Raw genomic sequence first — 20,540 nt, 5'->3', positions numbered from 1 at the left:
TCATACAATCATGTGCTCTTTCGGAAACTGTGTCATGTCAAGGAAGAGACATGGAATGCGACTTCCTTACATACAAACTTTTCAACTTTTCATGAATAATCCGCACACATTCGTGCTCATCCATGAGAGAAGCGTGCTCAACATACAATATATCATGCCTAGGAAAAGGGATCACATAATGATGCTAACTAAAATACAAGAAACCTTTACGAATGAAACACTCGAACAAAGCGTGCGTATCAATCATGCGAACACATAATACTTCCTGGGAGGGCTCTTTGGACCAAGGCTCGAGAGCCAAGATCGCTTCTTCGGGCTCTATCGAATCTTCTTGTGGGGGATCTGTGGACCTCGACTCGAAAGCCAAGATCGATTCTTGGTGATTGATCGAATCTATAACAAGGTTAGCTTCGCTAGAAAAAGCATCAACTAACACATATCCTGGTGAACAATCACATCTTCTTCATGCAATTCATCATGCTTGTCTTTTCCATCCAAATCATCATGCAAATCATTATCCTTCAAATCATCATGCTTCACATTTTTACTTTTTACTTTTTTGGGCTAGAGCCGGCAAGCCAACAAGGAACTGCCTTTGCTTCGTGCACGCAAACGAGTCAAAGACAGATTACCTTGTGGACTTGCCGACAAAGGGAAAAGCGCCTCCATGCCATATCGTGGCATGTCAACGGGGAATGGAAGCAAGTTTCCCCCTCGGGGGAGTAAAAAGACTTTTCATGCCATGTTAGTCAGTCCATGTTCCCTTGTTAGTCACGCCACCCGACGGTAACGTCGGGAAATCACCAAACGAATTCAGTGATGCATTTAAGGACCAAGGCTGAGAGAGAGGGACACACCCTTGTAACTCACAGACCGTACTGAATCTTGCCCAGGTACTCCAGGATTTTCACCTGGTAGAAAAAGGCCCCCGTCCAGCGGATGTCCGGTAGGACTGCCATACCCAAGGTGGGCATCGGCTCAAAGGAGGCATCCCGATCCGGCCAACCATGGTCACCAAGGCCCGCTCGGAAAGCCCCAGGACCATGTTAGGCGAGACCGCACCGTACGCAATAACTACAAGCCCTACGAGCTTCAAACACCCTCACGGGCCAGAGCATTGTAGTATCGCAGTACGGCCCCGCAGAGGAATGCTGCAACGTTATCCGCATAGGCACTCCTCAACTGCGGTCCACGACGACCATTATGGGCCCCACGGGGGACAACCCAACCTGGCAATCGCTTTCCGCTAATCTCCCCTCGCAGGAGTAACACTTCGGTATCTTCACCGCTAGGATTGTTTAACAGCCGTCTAGCATGTTCCAAACAGGGTCGTATTGAGCTTCTGAGATTGTCCAGTTCAGGGCACTGTACCAACAGGTGCGTAAGTGACCTTGAACCTTCTTCCATTCCGCACAACGGGCAAGTCCTCGACTGTGCCCGTTCAATCTTATCCTTAAGCATTAAGCCATCCACTCTTGCTAGTAACAAGACTTTCTCCTCCATCCCACCGGGGTTCTTCCCAATGCTCTGCCTATAGAGGTATCCACGCGTGTCCTCATACTTCCTCTCGATATAAGGATCAAGGGAGACACATTGATGTGAGTGTTCCCAGAGCTTCCAGCTCTCCTGTCTTGCGGTTTCAACAGAAGCGCCGTTGATATACCTCTCCCCCCAAAACTTTGTCCTTTTACACCAAGTCCACTTCTTGAATTGGTTCCATTCTGGTATATTGTTAACCAAATCTGCAATCCAAGTCTTTAGACCTGCGTACTTGGTAAAAGCTCGTACCCTCTGTCCTGCACAGTAAGCTGGTACGGGGGGGAGCCCTAACTCCCGGTGAAGAGTTGCTGCTGCCACAGAACTCGACTTCGCGGCCTTACCGACTACCCACCTCATTCCAGTTGCTATAAGCGTCTCTAATGGGTTCAACTTCCTCATGTCATGTGAGCCCATAATCTCCGCTCCATAAGTCGCCACTGGGAAGACGCACGCCTTGAGAAAGGCCAACCTTGACCACATCGGAATTTTCTTAGAGCATAGAAGATGTTTATGAGCATACAAAGACTTACGTGCACTTTCAATCCTATCCTTAAGGATAGTATCGATCGAGACTTCGCTGTCTATTAAGATGCCCAAGTACCTATACTCTGAAGCTACCCGAATCTCCTCAGGTCCGATGTGGGGTTTGAAGGCAATAAGTTCCTCAAGGTCCCCGTTGAACACGATCGCCTGGCATTTCTTTATGCCGAACTTCATCCCCCACTTCTCCGCCCAATTATGCAATCTATCTAAACTAGCCTGCAACTCCTCCTTAGACTCCGCAAATAAAACTAAATCATCTGCAAAAAGCAGGCCCTGGATCTTCAGGAGTAGGCCTGGAATAGCCACCCCAAGGTCAGTCGCACTCTCATCCAAGATGTCATTAATGAATATATTAAAGAGTAGGCGACGCGGGACACCCTTGACGCACGCCACGGGTGATTTGGACCTCCTCACTCAACTTCGCTCCCACCCGCACTCTGACCTTTGAAGATTGGTACAAGGCTCGAAAGAAATTCAAGCAACGACCTCCAATCCCTATGGCTTCCATCTTTAAAAAGAGCGCCTCGTGTGGCACTGTATCGTACGCCTTTTCAAAGTCAATATATGCCGCAAACGTCGGTTTCTTAACAACCCTTTCGCCTGAGCACAATCTCTTTCAAGGCAATCACTTGTGCCACACATTCCTCCTGAGTCCGAAATCCGGCTTGACCACGCAAGAAGAAGTTTCTTTCCTCAAGTTTCACTGAGATCCTATTGATCACGAGTGAGGTCAAGAGCTTCAGAGAGATTGGAATAAGAGAAATCCCTCTGTAGTTGTCCGGATTAGAAAGATCACCCTTCTTCGGGATATACACCACTACCGAGGTAGATGATGCCTCCGGCAACTTCCCTGAATCAAACCAAGTACATAGCAGTTTGAAGACTGCTCTTCCCATGTCTGTATTTGGTTTAAATCGATCCGATCTAGTTCTCTTGTCTTGCATAAGGATCTTGAAAAATTCAGGGGGAATGCCATCTATCCTAGCTGCTTTATGCCGCTTGATCTTGCGACATACCTCTCGAACTTCAGTCCACCTAATAGAGTCATTGATGCCCTCTATTCTAGGCCAAAGTCGCACAGCATGGTTTTGCCAGTGTTCTGGGTCCTTGCTGTGCCCGGAGGGATCGGCGAAGACGCGAGAAGCATGATCCTTCCAAATGTCTCGGATCTTCTCTTCGTCCGCCTGCAGCTCGCCGTTCTGGTCTCTTAGGGGTTGAGCGGGCCCTCCTTTTCTGCTCCCCCCTAGAACGGCTTTCATATGCTTCCACCAAGCATACCATTCCTTGCGTCTTGCCAATTCGACGCTCTTGAGCATGAATCGTTTGAGAGCCTCCCTCTCGCTTCTCTTCGTTTCAGCTCGCGCCTCTTTTCGGCATTCAACAAACTTCCTCCACGCCCTATCTTCACTAGAGGAATCACTCTCTGCATCCTGCAGAGACTTCCAAGCTTCCCGTCTTCGATTGATGGGTCTCCGGGCTCTCGGGTCTAGCCTAAAGCCTCTATTAGGCCTCTTGGGGGGCCTTACGGAGAACGCACCAACATCTCGAGAGACTCTTTCAGCTGCCTCTTCAAAGCTCTTCGACTGACGGTTCACCGCGAAGTTTGGTTAGAAGAGTTATCATCAGCGAAACCGCGAAACGCGTTTCAGCAGGCCTGAAACGCGAAACGGGTGAAACGGCCGAAACGTTTCACCTGCAGGGTGAAACGCCTAGAGTGAAACTCCTTTTTTTTTTTAATCCCTTTTGAGAATTTGGGCATTAAATAATTATTTATTTATTATGTATATGCTATTTCAAGGTTAACATAGCATGTGTCTTTACTCACTGCACTGTGAACACCTATTTTGTCTATACATAACACTATATACACACAAAATTGGCGTTTCGGTCTGACGTTTCAGTGAGGCCTTAGCCTAGGGTGAAACGTTTCGGGGTGAAACGCCACGTTTCGGGTCTAAAACGTTTCGTGGTTACGTTGGTTATCATTCTTACCATTCTGAGGAGTCTGCGAGGTACTTGTGGAAGTCTTGTTCTCCTTAGGCTTTCCTTTGTTGTGCTTCATCTCCTGTGCGAGAGCAATCGCTACCGCCTTGTTGAGATCGATTGGATCGAGTACCTCCACATCGTACTTGATATACTCGTCCAATCCAAAGAGAAAAGCCTCTTTGCACTCTTCATCCGACATGCGTAGTTGGCTACCTAGCTGCAAAACACGATTAGAAAAAGACATGACTGGCATACCATTTTGCTTGAGAGCGCGCCAATCGTCCTTCAACCGTGCAAGGTACTGAGGTGGCATAAACCGCGCCTTGAGCTTGTCTTGGAAATCAACCCAACTAAAAGAGAGGAGTGAAATCGTCGGCTGTCTCTAGGTGCGCGGCTAGCTGTGCCTCTTGCCATGCGTGGTACCAATTAATGGCATCACCGGCAAGGTACATAGCTGCCGTCAAAACTTTGCTATTGCTTGTCTTCTTAGTTGTCGCAAAATAAGCATTAAATTGATGCAACCAAGAATGAATAACTGTAGCATCCATCTTACCGTCATACTTACTGAAAATCAACTTTTCTGTAACTGGATGGTTGGAATCCACGTCGTGGCTTGCGCCACTTGACGAACTTCCACGATCTTTGGGTGGTTTGGTCTTCGAGGCTAGGACTTGGGCAATCAATTCTTGAGTGCGTAGCTCTCGTCGAGCTTCACGCTCGGCCTCCAAGGCCAATCTATGAGCGGCACAACCGGCCTCCAATGCTGCGTTTCGTGCTGCCGCTTCTTCCTTCCTTAGTTCTTTTCTTTCTTCTCTTGCGTCGCGCTCACGTTCTAAAGCAAGGCGCTTGTCTTCTTGTCTATCCATCATGGCCATCATCTGCTTCATCATTGCCTCCATAGGGTCTGGTATAGATAGCGACGGGGGAGGGTTGGAAAAATCTCCTGGTGGGGAAAATCCTTCGTCGCCTCTCTCGTGCTCATCGCCTGAATGCGAAGTATCCATTCCGCTTCGGGTGACTACCATGCACTATGATCTTGGGGTCTAAAGCTCGCGAGGAACTGGGGTTCTTGAGGGTCTTGAGGTTCTTGAGGTCCTTGATTCATGAGAATCTTCGATTCTTGAGGTTCTTGAGGTCCTTGATTCGTGAGAATCTTGGGTTCTTGAGTCTTGAGGGTCTTGGGTTCTTTGGGGTTCTTGAGGTTCTCTTTCGCTTGCAAATCGCGTTGAGAATGATCTTCTCTTTACCCGAGTTCTACCCTTTTCTGCGGGCGCACCCCTTGGCGGCCTTGCGCTCACAGCAAGGTTGCTTTTTCCCACCTCACGTCGATTGGCCGGCCGCTAAGTGCACGGTCCGCTCTCAATGAGTGAAAAGAGACACAAGGGGAGGCTGGACACGCCCTTCTTTCTTGAGATTCCTGTCACTCTTAAACAAAACACGATTAGGAATCGCCACGCCCAAGTAAACATGGGTTCGGGCGATCGCAACAAGCAAAAAAAAATCTTGTGGTTCTTGTGGTTCTTTCCTTGAGTAATGCAGAACACTTCCAAAGCTCTGATACCAATGTTAGGTGCAGCGGAATGAACGTTGTATTTTCTCAAGATTAGTGATCTTTATTGCTCAAGGTTCTTTTAGTTCTTAGGGAAAGAGAGAGCTTACTGTCTTGTAGAGTGCTGTGGTCACGAACAAAGTGAGTGGATTGTGCGTGCAAATGAATGAGACTGAGAGAAGGAGAGAGAAGAGATACGACCCCCGAAAGGTTGTAAAACCCTCCTCCGAAGGCCCCACTCTCGTCGGCGAGAGTGGTCTATCTTGATTGCACAAAGGTGTACAATGCGAATGCAATGGACTGATGCAATGGGACTATGCCAATGACGACGACGGCGATGACGACAACGACTTGATGGCTGAAATCTGGGATCTTCTAATCGTTGAATTCGGGACTGTTTCGGTGGCTGAAAATGACTGTTTTGGCTGCGTTTTCTTGGGCTAAACTTGGGGGATCATCTGCAACTGAATGGGGGCTAATCTGCTACTGTGCATAGGCTGAAAACTGCTTTTCTTCAAGGCTGATTTGCTGCTGCAAAAACGCTACCAGAATCTGAGATCCGATGGCGTTTTTGGACTGATGTCGCTAGGGTTATGCTGAGGTTGAAAACGCTGGTGATCTTCTGCTCCAGATGGCTGAAAATGGAAAACGCTAGCTGGTTCTGCCTCCTTGCCAAAACGCTGGCCTGATCTGAATCTGCAAATCAAAAACGCTGATTTGGCTGCTTGGGAAAAACGCTAGCAATGCTAGTGAATTCTGCTGGCGATGGCAGTTATCTGCTAGCGCTAGGGTTCTTGGGGTGTTGGCGATCCACGCTAGGCTTGCGGGTCGGCGAGGATGGGATCTCCAAAAACGCCAAGGTGCTTGAGGGGGTACTGCTGAGAAGTTGCCTGTTGAGCGGGAAGCTCCTGCTGCCTCTTCTGCCAGAAAGTGTGATACATCACGTCTGAAGAACAAAGCACTTATTTTCAGGAAGGTCGTTGTTTTCAATTGTCACATTAAGGGTCACATAAAAACAACATGTCCTAAGCTTGAATCTAATGAATCTAAAGAACCCACAGAACCCACTTCCTTTGTCAATGCAATACATGAGAGCACGAGTGTGACCCAAGTCTCTCATGATCCTCCCATTGATAAGTCTCTCATTAAGTGTTATGGTCATGTGAATGGTCAGCGTTTGTCATATTGTTTCACCCAGGCAGTATGCATAATTTGATTAGTGACTCTCTTTGTCGAAAGAGCCCGCTTGGAGCTTCGCAAGACATCTCCTTTTGAGGTGTCAGGCTTCTCTCCCGGTATGGACTCTCTCATCACGCAAGAGTACCTTGATGTTTTGTTCACTGTTCAACAAGTGTCCTTCCGCAAAAAATTTGTAGTCTCTCCTCTTTCAGGATGTGATACATTAGAGTAAGCAAATGTACATGTTTCTTTTAAATGACCAATGTTTTTGTCTTATAAGACTAATTCTCTTTTTATTGTGCACAAACTTAAATAGTATGCATGCTTAGAATCATGTCTGTGATACAACGTCTCTCAAACACGAAGTAGGAGTTATCACTTATATGCTTTTGGACATTCGATGGTTTCGTGAGTATAACCCTCTCATTGATTGGGCGGAAAATACGTTCATTTTCAATGCCAAAAGTGACTCTCCCCTTGTCATTCGTGGAGAGCAAGTTGTTCATTCTCCATCTCTCATTTTTAATGTGCAGGCGAAGATTGAAACGATTCAAGAGAAGGAGACTCTCTCAGTCTCTTCTTTTCCAAAGCCTGATACACAGAATTTGCATGATGATTTGAATGATAATGATGAGCATGATGATTTGGATGATAAGAATAAGCATGAAAGATTGTATGACAATGACAAGCATGATGATTTGCATGATCAAGATGTGATTTCTCACAAGCATGATGATTTGCATAAAGATGATGTGATTGTTCACAAGGATGATGGTTTAGTTGATGCTTTTTCAGCGAAGCTAACCTCGTTGCAGATTCGATCGATCACGAAGACCCGATCTTGGAGCCTAGGTCCAAAGAACCCTCTCAGGAAGTATTATGTGTACGAATGATTAGTCAGCACGCATTGTTCGAGTGTTCCATTCGTGATGTTTTCCTGTATTTTAGTCAGCGTCTTTATGTGATCCCTTTCCAAAGGCATGCCAGATTGTACGTTGGGCACGATTCACTCATACAGGAGCACGGATGTATGCGGATTTCTCAAGAAAAGTATGCATTCAAGGAAGTCACATTCCACGTCTCTTCCTTGGCATGACAGTTTCCGAAAGAGCACAAGAAGGATTGAGCATCAAGCATAGGCATTTCCATTGTGTTTTGCCAAAGTTGATTGATTTCGATCAAAAAGTAACGATTCGACCGCATTGTTTGTGTGTGTTTGATGAACGGTTTGGCACTCCGTCACTTTGTTCATTTGCATCGCATGCACAGTTTGTTCGAAGGAATAGTATTTTTCCAATCACTTTACATGGAATGGGTATGTTCATGTTTTTGTGTTGGAAGTGGTTTCAAGAATTTTCAGCCTCGGAGATTCTTGAAGATGGTAGACGCATGACTATGGACAGAGACAAAGCATCGAAGGAGCCACAGAAGACTTTGTGTCGCTTTTGGAACGGCCCATAGAAGCAAGCGTTGTAGACCTTTATGAAGTTCAAGTATCACATGACCCACGCATCAGAGTGGGCCAACGAAGAGTCCTTTCCATGATTACGGATGCTATTAGCGATCTCCCTCGAGGCCATACAGTTCGGTACCAGTACCGTACTTTGAAAAGGAGGGGATGTCACGTGACACATCCAACCCTATGTGTCCGTGGACAAGCTACAGCATGACCAGGTTCAGTTCGGTCAAGTCAGTCTAGAATAGGAAGTGATCTGGCACTTTTATGAGTCTGTTCGCAGACCGTGCATGTCCAGACACTTATATTAGATGCATATCCTCTGGTTGCACACAGCATGACCATCAAATTTCCATCAGAACCCATCAAGAGCATTTTTACAGTGCATAGACCTATTTTCCCTATTCTTGACATTTTTCACTTATTATTTTTAAGTGACTTTTGTTGGGAACTAGGTAGGGCAAAATGACTAAAGCAATACCTAAGGAAAACCTAGCGCTAGCATTTCTGGCAGAAGCAGGAAGGAGAGCACAAGCACCCCGTGCAGCAGGCCCTCTGGAGCATCTTCTCAACAAGAACCAAGACCAAAGAACCTCAGCGTTTTCAGCATAGGTGTACTGGCGTTTTCAGCCCATAGACCTGGCGTTTTCAGCATTGAAGAACCACCAGACTCAGCCAATTCAGCGATTCCAAAGACCAGCAAACTAGCGTTTTTCTGCATGATAAAACAGCGTTTTTTCAGCAGGTCAATTGGAGTTTTTTATACATCTTGAAACCAGCGTTTCATAGCCAGCAAGGCAGCGTTTTACACCTGCAGCAGGCAGCGTTTTTGGACCAGCAAGGGGCAGCGTTTGTGACAGCAAATCAGCCAATAAGGAATAGTAGAAGGAAAGCCAGTTCAACCAATCACCGTCGTCGTCCCGCCGGCTTTACAGCACTCAGTTTTTAGCCTTAGCATCGTCGACCTCGACATAGCATCACTTAGATTTGCATCAGCATTTTGTATCAAATTGCACAATCAATAGCATAGACCTCTCTCGCCATCGAAAGAGGGGCCCTTCGAGGACGGTTTGACAACTTTCTCATGTCGTATTCTTCTCTCTCTATCTCTCGGTCTCAGCACCTTCATTCCCAGTGTTCACCACTTTGTTTGTGTCCATTGCACTCTCTCACTAAAAGAACGGAAGGCTCTCCCTTCCATAAGTAAAAGGAACCTTGAGCACAGTTCGGAGCACTCATCTTGAGCAAAGTTCAGCATTCACTTCCGCTTCACCTTACATCAGACCAGCCCTAGCGTTTTTGGGATAGCAGAGCACCTAGCGTTTTGCAGATTCCAAGCAACAGAAGTACCCTTTGCATCAGCGTTTTCAGTTTTCAGCATACAGGTTTCATACCGCAGGCCCCAAACCTCGCAAATCTCACCTTCCCGCACTAGATCCTCGCCACACGGTCAGATCAGCCAACGTTTGCAAATTTAGCACGTTTGCAAATTCAGCCCGCTATTCGTAGATTTCAGCATCTGCGTTTTCAGCGCGTCGTCATCGCATCGTTGCCATCGCCGTCGTCACCGACATAGAGTCAGAATTCAGCACATACAAGATTTGCAAATTTCAGCCCTTAGCGTTTTCAGCTTTCAGCCCGTCTCATCGTCGTCGACATCATCGGCAAGTCCATTGCATTGTAGAGATTTGTGCAATCAATAGTAGACCGCTCTCGTCATAGAGAGTGGGGCCCTTGGAGGAGGGTTTGACAACATTCTGGTATCGTATTCTCTCTCTCTTTCTCTCAATCTCAGCATCTTCATTCACATTGTTTACCCACTTTGTTTGTGATCATTCGCACTCTCTCACTAAAGGAACGGAAGGCTCTCCCTTCCGTAAGTAAAAGGAATCCTTGAGCACAGTTCGGAGCACTCATCTTGAGCAAAGTTCAACATTCACTTCCACTGCACCTTACGTTGCCTTTCCTGCCACGTTCCTCTGTTGCTCTAGAACTCTGTGACATGTCTTCAATCTATCCTTGTTGTGCCTTTTTGGGGCACTTTGCAGAGATGTGCCCTTGTTCCTCGCAACCAAAACACTTCCCCTCTTTGAGATAGTTAGCCCTTTCTCTAAGTATCAGTCGGGGTCGTGTATCTTTCTTTCCATGGGGATTCTTTTTCTTTCTATTTTCATTGTTAAAGGTCTGTCCGGTCCTTTGAGTCAAGATTTCATCAGTGGGGTAGGTCAAATTCCCTGAATGTATCGAAAAACCCCGTTCGCATGACCCATTAGTTCTTGAATAGAGTCCGACTTTTGTTCAAGGCAGTAATCTCAGATCTTTGTAGGGAGTCCGCAGCAAAACCGCTCAATCTGTTCCTTAAAGGTGACGACCTTAAACGAAGAGGTCGGTAGAAAAGAATCCCAAAACCTCTCGCAATATGCATCCAAAGAATCTCCCTTGGTCATCTGAAGATGGTTCCAATCGGTTCTTACATCTCGTTCGTACTCGCAAGTCAACCAAGAAGAAATAAAGAGCCGTTTTAATTTCAATCACTTGACTAGGGCTTCTTTCCTCAAAAGAAGAATGGACCACCATGTTCGAGCATTTCCTTTTAAAAATGATGCAGCCCTCCTAACCTTGGAGTGCTCTGAGTAATGCCCTCCAGAGAAAGCTATGTCAAACTGCTATGTCAAACTGCCGGATGAAGGCCAAAGCCCTCAAAGCATCTCGGAATCCAGAAAAGGATACAAATTCTATTGAATATCCACCCTTTTTAAACTCCTTTGTCTTCTTGCTCTTGTCTTTGAGGAAATCGTATTGGTTGGCTCTGTAAAAATGCTTCTTCTTCGCATAAAAGATGTGGTCATCGGAGTCCGAACTGTCAGAGGATGACTCCTCCGTAGAGCTATCAGAAACTGGTCGAAATCTGAGCTTCTTTGCCTTTTTCTTGCTCTTTCCAAAGCTTTGCTTTTTGCTTCGCTTCTTGCTCTTTCTATCCTCCTCACTCACGACGAAAGAGCTAGAAGAATTGTCAGAAGAAAAGGAAGAAGAACTAGGTAGTCCTTCAAAACGGACACGCTTCTCTACTTTCTTGCAGATGCAAAATAAGATTGACGGCCTAGGTAACCGGGGTAGCCAGTCCCCTTCTTGCGGTTCTTCAATTGATTCTTCGTGTCCAAAAGCTGATTGATCTGGGTTTCAACCACCTCTTGAAGTTCTTGTTCAATGAACATCCTCGGAGAAGGAGGTTTCTTAATTGCCGGGATTGGTGGTTCGGTGGCTTTCTGCCACTGAGTATGCCATGGACTGCTGGGTCAAAAATTTTGCAAACTGGGAATCTTTAGCAAACTAAAGCATTTGCTCGTCAATCGAGGTGGCCCATACTCGTCTTCTGTTAGGTCGTTTGAATTTTCTGCGTTGCCTCCTCTCGGGAGAAAAGGGATCGAATTTCCCGGAAGAAGAGAAATCGGCCATGCTCAGCCTCTGATACCACTGTAACAAACTTGGACACCCCAAGTCAAGATTCTGTCGCAACACAGCAGAAATTCACTTCAAAAATACTTCACACATTTTAAGAGAGAGAGTCGATATGGCTCGACGTAGTTCCGTGCCAAGAGATATTTGCCCCAAAGACTGGCACCCCTTTCTGTATTTCTTTTATGTTAATCTTTGAGCAAAGTACAACTGCCCGCGGGTGCTCGCTCTCAGACTCTGCCTCCAGATGCCCTAAGAAGTGACCCCCCTTGGGTCACTTATAAAGGTTTACAAGGGTTGCTAAAAGCAGAACCCCAAAATCATTAAACGCAAAAGCAACTTCACCCAAAAGCTACCAGCCAAAAACAGTCAACGCTAATTGCGGAAATCCGTACAGTCGGGCCACTTCAGCAGCCAGCGTATTTTGCGGCAATCCGTACTGCAGTCAGTGCAAATCGAGCCAAGGCCAACTTCATTTCACCTGAATTGGCGGCTTGACTTGGAATCACACCCGACAGATTGGGGCCACAAGCAGAAGTTGTTCTAGCGGCACCCGGACCAGATGTTGCCATTACACCTGTCATTGGCAAACTTCGTTTGCATTGTCACAGGTATATAGGGCACGAGGACTTTTACATCATGCCTTTGGAAGGGTGTGACGTCCTCCTAGGAATCCCTTGGTTCCACAAGAACAGTGCAGTGGTCAATTAGAGGGCAAGGAAAGCGCCTTTGAAGAATGAGAAGGGTCGAGAAATTGAACTTGATGTAAAATTGAAGGGCGAGTCCGTCCCACTTGTATCGGCTTCGACAGACGTAATTGAGGGTGATTACAACTCTTCACGAGGGGGGTATGTCACAAAATTATGACGTGGCATGTCCAACTGACAGGACCAAAAGTTATAAGTTGGAACAACTTTTGGTCCTATTAGTTGGGCATGCCACGACATAGTCCCATCCGATGGGACCCTAGGGACACTAGGGAATTAAAGAGAGAATTGCGTAGAAAAAGCTGATGTGGCAAGCTGTACGGACCCACCGCAAATCGTGTTGACTAGCTGACATGGCAGACCGTACGGACTTCTGCATTCTACGGCGTTGTACGGATTTCCGCTTTTAGCGCTGGCAACCCTAGCCTCTAGCTTTTGGGGGCCAAGTGCTTTTGAGTTGAAGCTTTTCATGTAACTGCTTTTGAGAGCCCTCAAGGCTCAGGGCCTTAAATAAGGACCCAGGGCCACTATATGGCTCAAATTGCTGACGAGCTTTCGAGCAAAGAGGACCCGCGGGCATTATAACTTTGCTCAAGCATTAATATAAAAATAAATACCAAAAGGGGTACCAGTCTTTGGGGCCAATCTCTCTGGGTACGGAACTACGCCAGGCCCTGTCGACTCAATTAAATTGTGATTAAAGTGTGAAGTGTCTTTAAGTGATTCTCTCGTGTGTCGTGCCAAATTTTCAAATTGAGGTGTCCAAGTCTGTTAAAGGCACTTCAGTGCATTTGCATACCCTCTCATCACACGTGAGCAACGCCGCTGTTTGCTAAGTGTAGGCACTACGGAGTGTTCCCATCATAGAACTTTGTATTAGTATCTAGCCTAGGTAAATTAGCATGTGAAACACCTCGTATCAGTGAGTTCTTAAACTTATTAATAAGTGACATTGTACCAACATTTATAAATTCATGGGGGTTAATATTTGACTCTCCTTAACCAAGACTCCCTAGAGCTATAAAGGAGACTAGCTCGCGCGACCCGCCTACCGGCGGGTCCCGCTCGCTCTTACCACAGTTACATGTATATTGTGTGTATATGTCTATTTCTATACATCTCCAATTCATGCTCTACCACTGTACAATGCTGCCTACTGTCAACTGAGCAACTTGGCGATGGATGCCAACTCAGACACAATACACATCCTCAATACGGGGCGGGTGTGGGTGATTGCCATGCTGGTGAATGATGGGTAGAGAACAAATTGAACATTTATCTAATACAAACATATGTACACCGCACTTGGCATACATATGACCAGCAGGTTGTTGACATATTTTTTCCTTTACCCGCTACTTTCTGGGCTTGCTTTGTTTGTGTACCTTGCAATGATCAATGCATCCCAGAAGACCACATCTTGAATAGGTAGTTCATCCAAAAAAAGATTCCCAAATTTAACGCTTGTGTCAACTAAAGATGTAAGCACATGTCATCATATTTGAGAGAGACCTCACTAAACATACATTCACTTACGTCAAACCCCTTGGCTATTTCCACATGCCTTCTAGATGTGAGCATGGGTGATCATATTTCAAAACAAACCTAGTGCCACATGCCCTCTAGATGCATGGTATCACATTTAGAGACGCCCCCCGTTTTGCATCCAATGAAAAAAACATAGATCAGCTTCCTTGCCTACCCATTTCGGAAGCTCTTCAACAACTTGGAGAGAATCCTCACCATACAATTGTTGAAGACATAACAACCCACTATTTCCTGGCCTTGTTCTTGTTTGCATACCTTACAATGGTCAATGTATTCCAAGAGACCACATCCCGAATAGGAAGCTCATGAAAACAAATACACCACATTTGGAAAACATGCAGACCAAAGAGCAAAGTTCTCAAAAAGAAGAAGAGTAGAAAGATAGTAATTGTTGCAGGAATGAAGTCGGCGTGGCGGCTGGGCTTCCCAGCCTTACCTGCACTCATCGAGGTCCCTATGTTGCCGCTGCCTCCTCAGTCAGCCTCACAACCCTATTTCTGTGCGGATCATCTGTTCCCACTCTCCTCCTTAAGTTTGAGCAACATGCGAAGCGAGGCCCACGTTACTTGCTTCGTCCGTGACCGGCTCCAGACACATTTGTTAGTTATCGGCTTTGGTTAATCGGGTGGCTCATTGTCGTGCAGCTCCGCTACCATGAAGAGAAAAAGAGCAGAGAAATGCAAGATAAGCTTCTTTAAAGCCTACACCTTTAGTGAGCAGTGATCAGGGCTTGTTAACAGGCCAAGCTTAATGATTAATGTATGCCAGATGAGGCTTAAAAGGGCCAACAGATGTCTTAATGATGTCAAAAATGAGTATGATTGAAGTGAGCACAAATGGGAGTTTATGATCTCGAACTGCAGTGCTTGAAGTGCTCTAGCGGCTTGTCTTTACGGCTCGTCGATTGGAGCTACGGTGAAAAAGTTATGGCAGTTTGAAGTTTGAGTTAATGCAGATCCGTACCGGATTGGGCAACTGCAGTTGAGGTGACAGAGATGAAATGAATGCACGGGCCTGAAGTGCTCACTTCGTGGAGCACGTCTGTCTTTTCAGATCAGTGATCGGAGTTTCGGTCGCCAAGATATTAGCCGTTAAAGATTCACCGGGGGCAGGTTCGATTCACCGGGGGTAGGTTCCGTGCCAGTCCGGTCCGCTCGGTCGAAATGCCATCTGAGAATTTTGGCCTCCTCAGCACGGTTTGTATGCGTTCTATGCAGTTTGAGAAGTCTACGGCTTGGCAGGCAGAGTCCGGTGTCAGTTGCGGGTACTACTAAGCTGGATAATTTTGGCATTATCTGAGAAGCTGATACAAGTAATAAATAACCGAGTGCAAAGGAAATGTCTTTTACCAGATGTAATCACTTATACTTCCATCTTGAAGGCTGTGTCGAGGAAAATGGCAGCAACATTCATGATGATAATATCACTCAAGGACTGCTAAAAATGAAACCTGTACTTGGTCGATATGCATGTTAAACGCGGTGCCATTACGAAAGCACAAAAAGCTTTTGAAGAGCTCATGGTCCGAAATGTCATCTCACATGGAGCAATTGCTTGCGTAGCCTTAGCTGATATGTATGCCAAATGTGGTGCCCTACAAGGGCATAAAGCCCGCCGCCCAAAAGGCTTAAGGCCGCCCAACTAAATGAAAGACCAAGTGGCCGCCCAAGGGGGTATGGTCAAAGGCTGCCCGCCCAATGAGGAAAAGGCCGTCCATTCAATTAAGAAGAGCCATGTGAGTGTGAAAAGGGAAATAAAAGGGGAAAAAGAAAGAGAAAGCAGGCGTGAGCAGGCGGGCAGAGGGTGCAGGAAAGAAAGAGGGCTTGCGCTGGGCTTGACAAAGCTCAGACGCCAATGTGCATGAAGTGGGAACCCACCGGCAGGCCAAGGCGCACAATTCGGTGCCGCTCCTGCGCAGTTTGGTGGCGATGGAAAAACTGGGCTGCCACGTCATAGCGTTCGATTCCGTGCCACGTCACCGACGGCGCCGTCGGTGCAAGTTTTTTTAAGGAAACGAGTTGCTTAGGGAGAGGAATATAGGGTAACAAGAAAAGCAACCAAAAAAAAAAGAACAAAGAAGGAAGCGAAGGAGATGAGGGTTACGGGGTGAAGAGCTCAGAAGAGGAGAGAGCTCGGCTAGTCCTCGGCTAGCAACACAAGTCAGTGAAGCAAAGTCTCTCTCTCTCTCCCTTTCAACCTTGATTCAACGAAGAAAAGAAGGCAAGATTTCTTTCGAGCTAGTTCTCGGCTTGTCTTCGGAAAGCAAATCAAGCAAAGGAAAGGAAGAAGCTTGGTCGAAGCTAGCTTGAGAAGAAGGGTGTCAAGGCAATCAAGCAAGGTCGAGAAGAAGGATCTTGAAGTTTGGTCGAAGCTAGCTTGAGAATGTGGGAGGGCTCGAAGCAAGGAGCAAAGCTCCCTCTCTCTCGCTCTCTCTTTCGAGCTTGGACAAGGCAAAGCTCTCTCGCTCTCTTTCTCTCTCTCGGCCCTTGTGAAGCTTGCGAGGGCATGAAGTAGCAAGGAGTGGTAAGTTCGAGAAGAAGGAGCTTGAAGCTCAAGCAAAGGAGTAAGTCAAGGCAAACAAGCAAGGGCGAGCTTGGTCGAATCAACCAAGGGAGTAAGTCGAGGCAAATAAGCAAGGGTTAAGGGAATCAGGGCAAGTTGAGTAAAGGAGAAATTGAGGCTCGTGAACGGTAGATAAGGCACTGCAAGCGTGCAAAGCACGATAATTGATAACTACTGAAACTTGATGATCGAGGCAATGAACTGGATTGAAGCTTGTAGAATCCACGGGGCAATTGAAGCAGTTAAAGCGGCAGAGGAAAAATTCCATCACCGTCATCCGTTAAAGATTGAATTAGCATTTTGTTAAGTCCGGTGTCGTTAAAGGCCTGGTTAATCCTGTAAATGGGAGCTTAAACTCCTAGTTAGCAGATGATCCAAGTGACGGCGCTGTTAACAGCTCGCCTTGGCTAAAGTTGTACTCAGATGTACTAATCGATTAATTGATGATTACGGTGATTTCCAGATTCAGTTACATCTGACGTTCTTGTTCTCTCTCTTTCACACCTCCCACAGCCAGAGGCCCGACGCCTGCCCGGCTCACGTAGCGAACACATATCCCCCGACATCTTTGGTGAACCCGACGTGAAGCGAGCCGGGGTGGGAGATGCAGATGGAGATTCCAGCGGAGATGAAGAAATTATTTGAAGAATTTATCACCATGTTTCTAATGGCAAAACAGGAGTTCCAGATTTTTCCAAGATATGCAAGTGATGCAAGGATCATTGCATGAAGTAGAAGCCGTGAAAACAAAGAAGCAAATAGAAGAAGCTTTAAATGCAGCAAGATGCAGTATGCGATGAAAGACGAATGTTTGATGGTGAATATGATCCAAAAGGCCACCTAGAGTGTTACGAGCAAGAAATGAAGCGTGAAAGAGTGCCAGAAGTTCAAATGATTGCAGAGTTTGCACAGCTTGTGTGTGACGATATTAAGGAGCAAGTTCAAGTTATTGCAAGAACATATGTAGATAATTGGGATGCTTTTGCAGAAGCAATTTTACAGGGGATCTCAGTGAATAAAGACCTGGAGCTTCAAAAAATTGAAAGCAGACAAGATGAGGAGCCATTTTTCTTAATGCAAAAAGCATATCATACAGGTGATCAATATTCTATCCGAGCTAAGTTAGAATCTGTTATTGATGCATGTCTTCTGGAAGACGAGACATTATTGCATGCAGATGATGATTTCATAGTAGATACTGTTTATGCTCGATTGGGATTGTCTTCTTTATTCCAAAGCAGATATGACTCTGTGGATGCTAAGCATGCAGTCATATCCTCTCAAAGTGACATAAATGAGGAAGCAGGTTTCTCAGAGCCAGTACATGGTTTGCATACAAGCATAGTTGCTAGCAATGATCAAGAAACATGTTTGTCAGAGTCAATATGTGATGTGGATGCCCATTTGGAGTGCTCTTTGGGTGTAGAACATGAAGAGAATGCTTATGCAGCATTACATGCAAAAGCAATTGTTTTGGATGATGCTATACAAGAGGGTTTCATGTCTATGGCTGCATTTCAGGATGCTATACAAGAGGGTTTCATGTCTATGGCTGCATTTCAGGACACTGGTGATGATGTAGATGTATTTGATGCTCAACCATATGTATTTGATGTGAACCAAGACAAAGATTATGATTATGGAGATGCATATTCAGAGGGGGTGATGGATGATGATCAGTCTATGACTGCTACTACAGGTTACAGGGTTTGCTATGATGATGCTATGGAAAAAGAAATTGATGCTATCTTTGTAATGCATGCTGAGACTTGTGCTATTGAAGTGGAAAGATATTTGAATGGAAGTGTGGAGCTACCAGAACAATTTGTGTCTATGTACGAAACATGCGATGAGGTTTTCTGTGATGATACTCACAAATTAGGTGGTTCTTCCAAGGAGGAAGATATGGAGCTTATGGATCTGCTTGATGATGTGTTAGAGGAATTTCGAGCTCCTTGTGACAAAAGTAGTGAAGAACATCCTACAACATATGATGAAGAGCTTATGATGCTTTTGGATGAGGCTCTAGAGGAGTTTGTGCCTATTACAGAAGCCAGCCATGCAGCGTTTGTGGTATCAAATGAAATGATGGCATTCAATGATTCACAAATGCAGATTGATATTTTGGAAACCAAAGTGATTGAATTCATTTTGCCTCTAGGTTCTGCTATGATGGGAATTTGGGACTTTTTGTTGCTATGCTATGAGAAAGTTTGTGGAGATGCAATATACTTAAAATATGATCTTCTACTACCTTATGACCCAAGAGGCTATCATGCTAGTTATGATTCTTGGCAGTTACTATATATGCCTTATGACCCAGGAGGTTATCATGCTAGCTATGACTGTTGTCAATTACTTTATAGGCCTTTTGATCCTCGAGGATACTAAGATGTAGGTTGGTTTTTTGTGAGGTTTTTTTCTATTAGGTTATACTATACGAACAAATTTTTGGGTTAACAGGGACAGTTGGCACATGCCAGAGGATGTGCAAGTTCAGAGGGGGTGGATGTCGTGAAGCTCCGCTTCCATGCTGAGAAAATTTGTTTACAGGATGCACTTTAAAGTTATTTGATGATTTGCTATTCGGAGTTGCTCTATGATGACACTAGCATATGCTCCTTATATGGTCTTGGTGAGAATATTAGGAAGATACAAGGTGTTTTGAGGGGCAGAGAAAGCCATGTAACAGAGAAACTGCATGGGAGGACAAAGTTATTTATAGGTCCAAAAAGTCCTATTCTGAAAAATTTCTACAAACGTTTTTTTTATAAACTGGCCAAGGGCAAGAACAGAAAGGGTGTTCTGCAACTTTTTGCGTCACACGCACTCCAGCAAATTCGGCACCAAATTGCAGATTTTTTTATTTTTCTGCGCAAGTCTTCGAAGAAGCTACCGACAGTTATTGCCTTTAAGCCATACAGAGGTGTTAAGCCTTCTTGCTTGGCCCTACCCTTAAGTCATGCAGAGGTGATAAGCCCTCTCGCATGGCTCTACTAAGCCGTTAACGGCCCTCTTTGTATATACCAGATCGATTAAGGATTTTGTTAGCTAATCTCTCTTTTTAAGCATCTTTTCTATGAATTACTCCGTTCTTTTTCTTTCTCTACCGTCTCCCACAGCCAAGGGCCCAGCGCCTTCCCGGCTCAACTTCCGAACACAAATACCCCGACATCGTACCCTCTAACATCCCAACAATCAATGGCCAGAGCCTAACTGGTCTCTTCTTCAATAGCATTCGCCCCAATCTTGCGCACTTGCTTACATGCCTTGCTCTCACATCCCCCTTCTAATTGTGGATGGCCACCTGGCACATTTGCCTCTTAATTGTTCTCCTTCTTGGATTCAAGGGCCGCAAGGACGGCTACTTTTGAACGTAGGGGTCTTGCCTCTCTCTCTCTGCAACTTACACCTGAAAGCTTGGCTACCTTCCCCCGTCTTGTGACACACAAACATCGGCATTTTCCAACCAGCCTTCAGCCTCGCCATATCGCACCCTTCTGGTTGCATATCCTCACCGCATTGACCATCAGAAGCATATCAGCCTAGCATTTCTGTTTTCAGCCCAAAGCAGCCAGCACTTTGCACATTCAGCCCAGATCAGCTAGCGCTTTTGCATTTCAGCTTCACATGCATTGGCGGTTTCAGATCCTCTCTGCGTTACCGCCGCAGTTGCAGATCTCTGGCAAAAGTAGCTAGCATTTCCAGTTTTCAGCCATTAGCAGCTCAGATCTTGACGTCGTCGTCAACACCGTCGTGGTCGTCGTCGACATAGACTCAACAGTATCAGCATCAGTACCCATTAGCATCAACATCTCAGCATTCAGTCATTGTATGAACATTTGTGCAAGAATATAGAAAGTACTTGCTCTAGCAGCAGAGCAAGGGGGCCCTTGAGGGTTGGGACCCGACACCCTTGTGTCATCTCTTTTCTCTCTTGTCTCTCTCTTTCTTTCAATTTAGTTCAGTTCTTTCAAGCGAAGTAAAGTGTCCCTTGTGTTCGTACGGAGTACTA

At 45.8% G+C, this 20,540-nt stretch overlaps 2 protein-coding genes and 1 pseudogene across 3 annotated transcripts in view; 2 read left to right on the top strand and 1 right to left on the bottom strand.

The window, feature by feature from the left end:
• LOC147428987 (glutaredoxin-like) overlaps positions 1-20,540 on the bottom strand; it is a 73,419-nt gene that overhangs the window by 34,833 nt on the left and 18,046 nt on the right. The window lies entirely within an intron of this gene.
• LOC147428988 (uncharacterized) lies at positions 13,594-19,899 on the top strand (annotated as a pseudogene).
• On the top strand, positions 17,300-18,916 carry LOC147428989 (uncharacterized). Its single transcript, XM_086496080.1, has 2 exons — positions 17,300-18,232; positions 18,422-18,916. Exons 1-2 carry the CDS (start codon positions 17,300-17,302, stop codon positions 18,914-18,916), a joined length of 1,428 nt encoding a protein of 475 aa, XP_086352206.1.

This window comes from Adiantum capillus-veneris, chromosome 22 (genome assembly GCF_014529385.1).
Source record: "Adiantum capillus-veneris isolate H3 chromosome 22, ASM1452938v2, whole genome shotgun sequence".
In the NCBI taxonomy this organism is placed as follows: domain Eukaryota; kingdom Viridiplantae; phylum Streptophyta; class Polypodiopsida; order Polypodiales; family Pteridaceae; genus Adiantum; species Adiantum capillus-veneris.
Note: the sequence above shows the minus strand (reverse complement) of the source record. Positions and strands in the feature narration are given on the sequence as shown.

Bases quoted from the DNA above. Each gene is read 5' to 3' on its own strand.
- LOC147428989 (XM_086496080.1), top strand. From the start codon at position 17,300: ATGCAGCAAGATGCAGTATGCGATGAAAGACGAATGTTTGATGGTGAA. The intron at 18,233-18,421 runs GTTTGCTATGAT...GGTTCTTCCAAG, and splicing joins CTGCTACTACAGGTTACAGG to GAGGAAGATATGGAGCTTAT.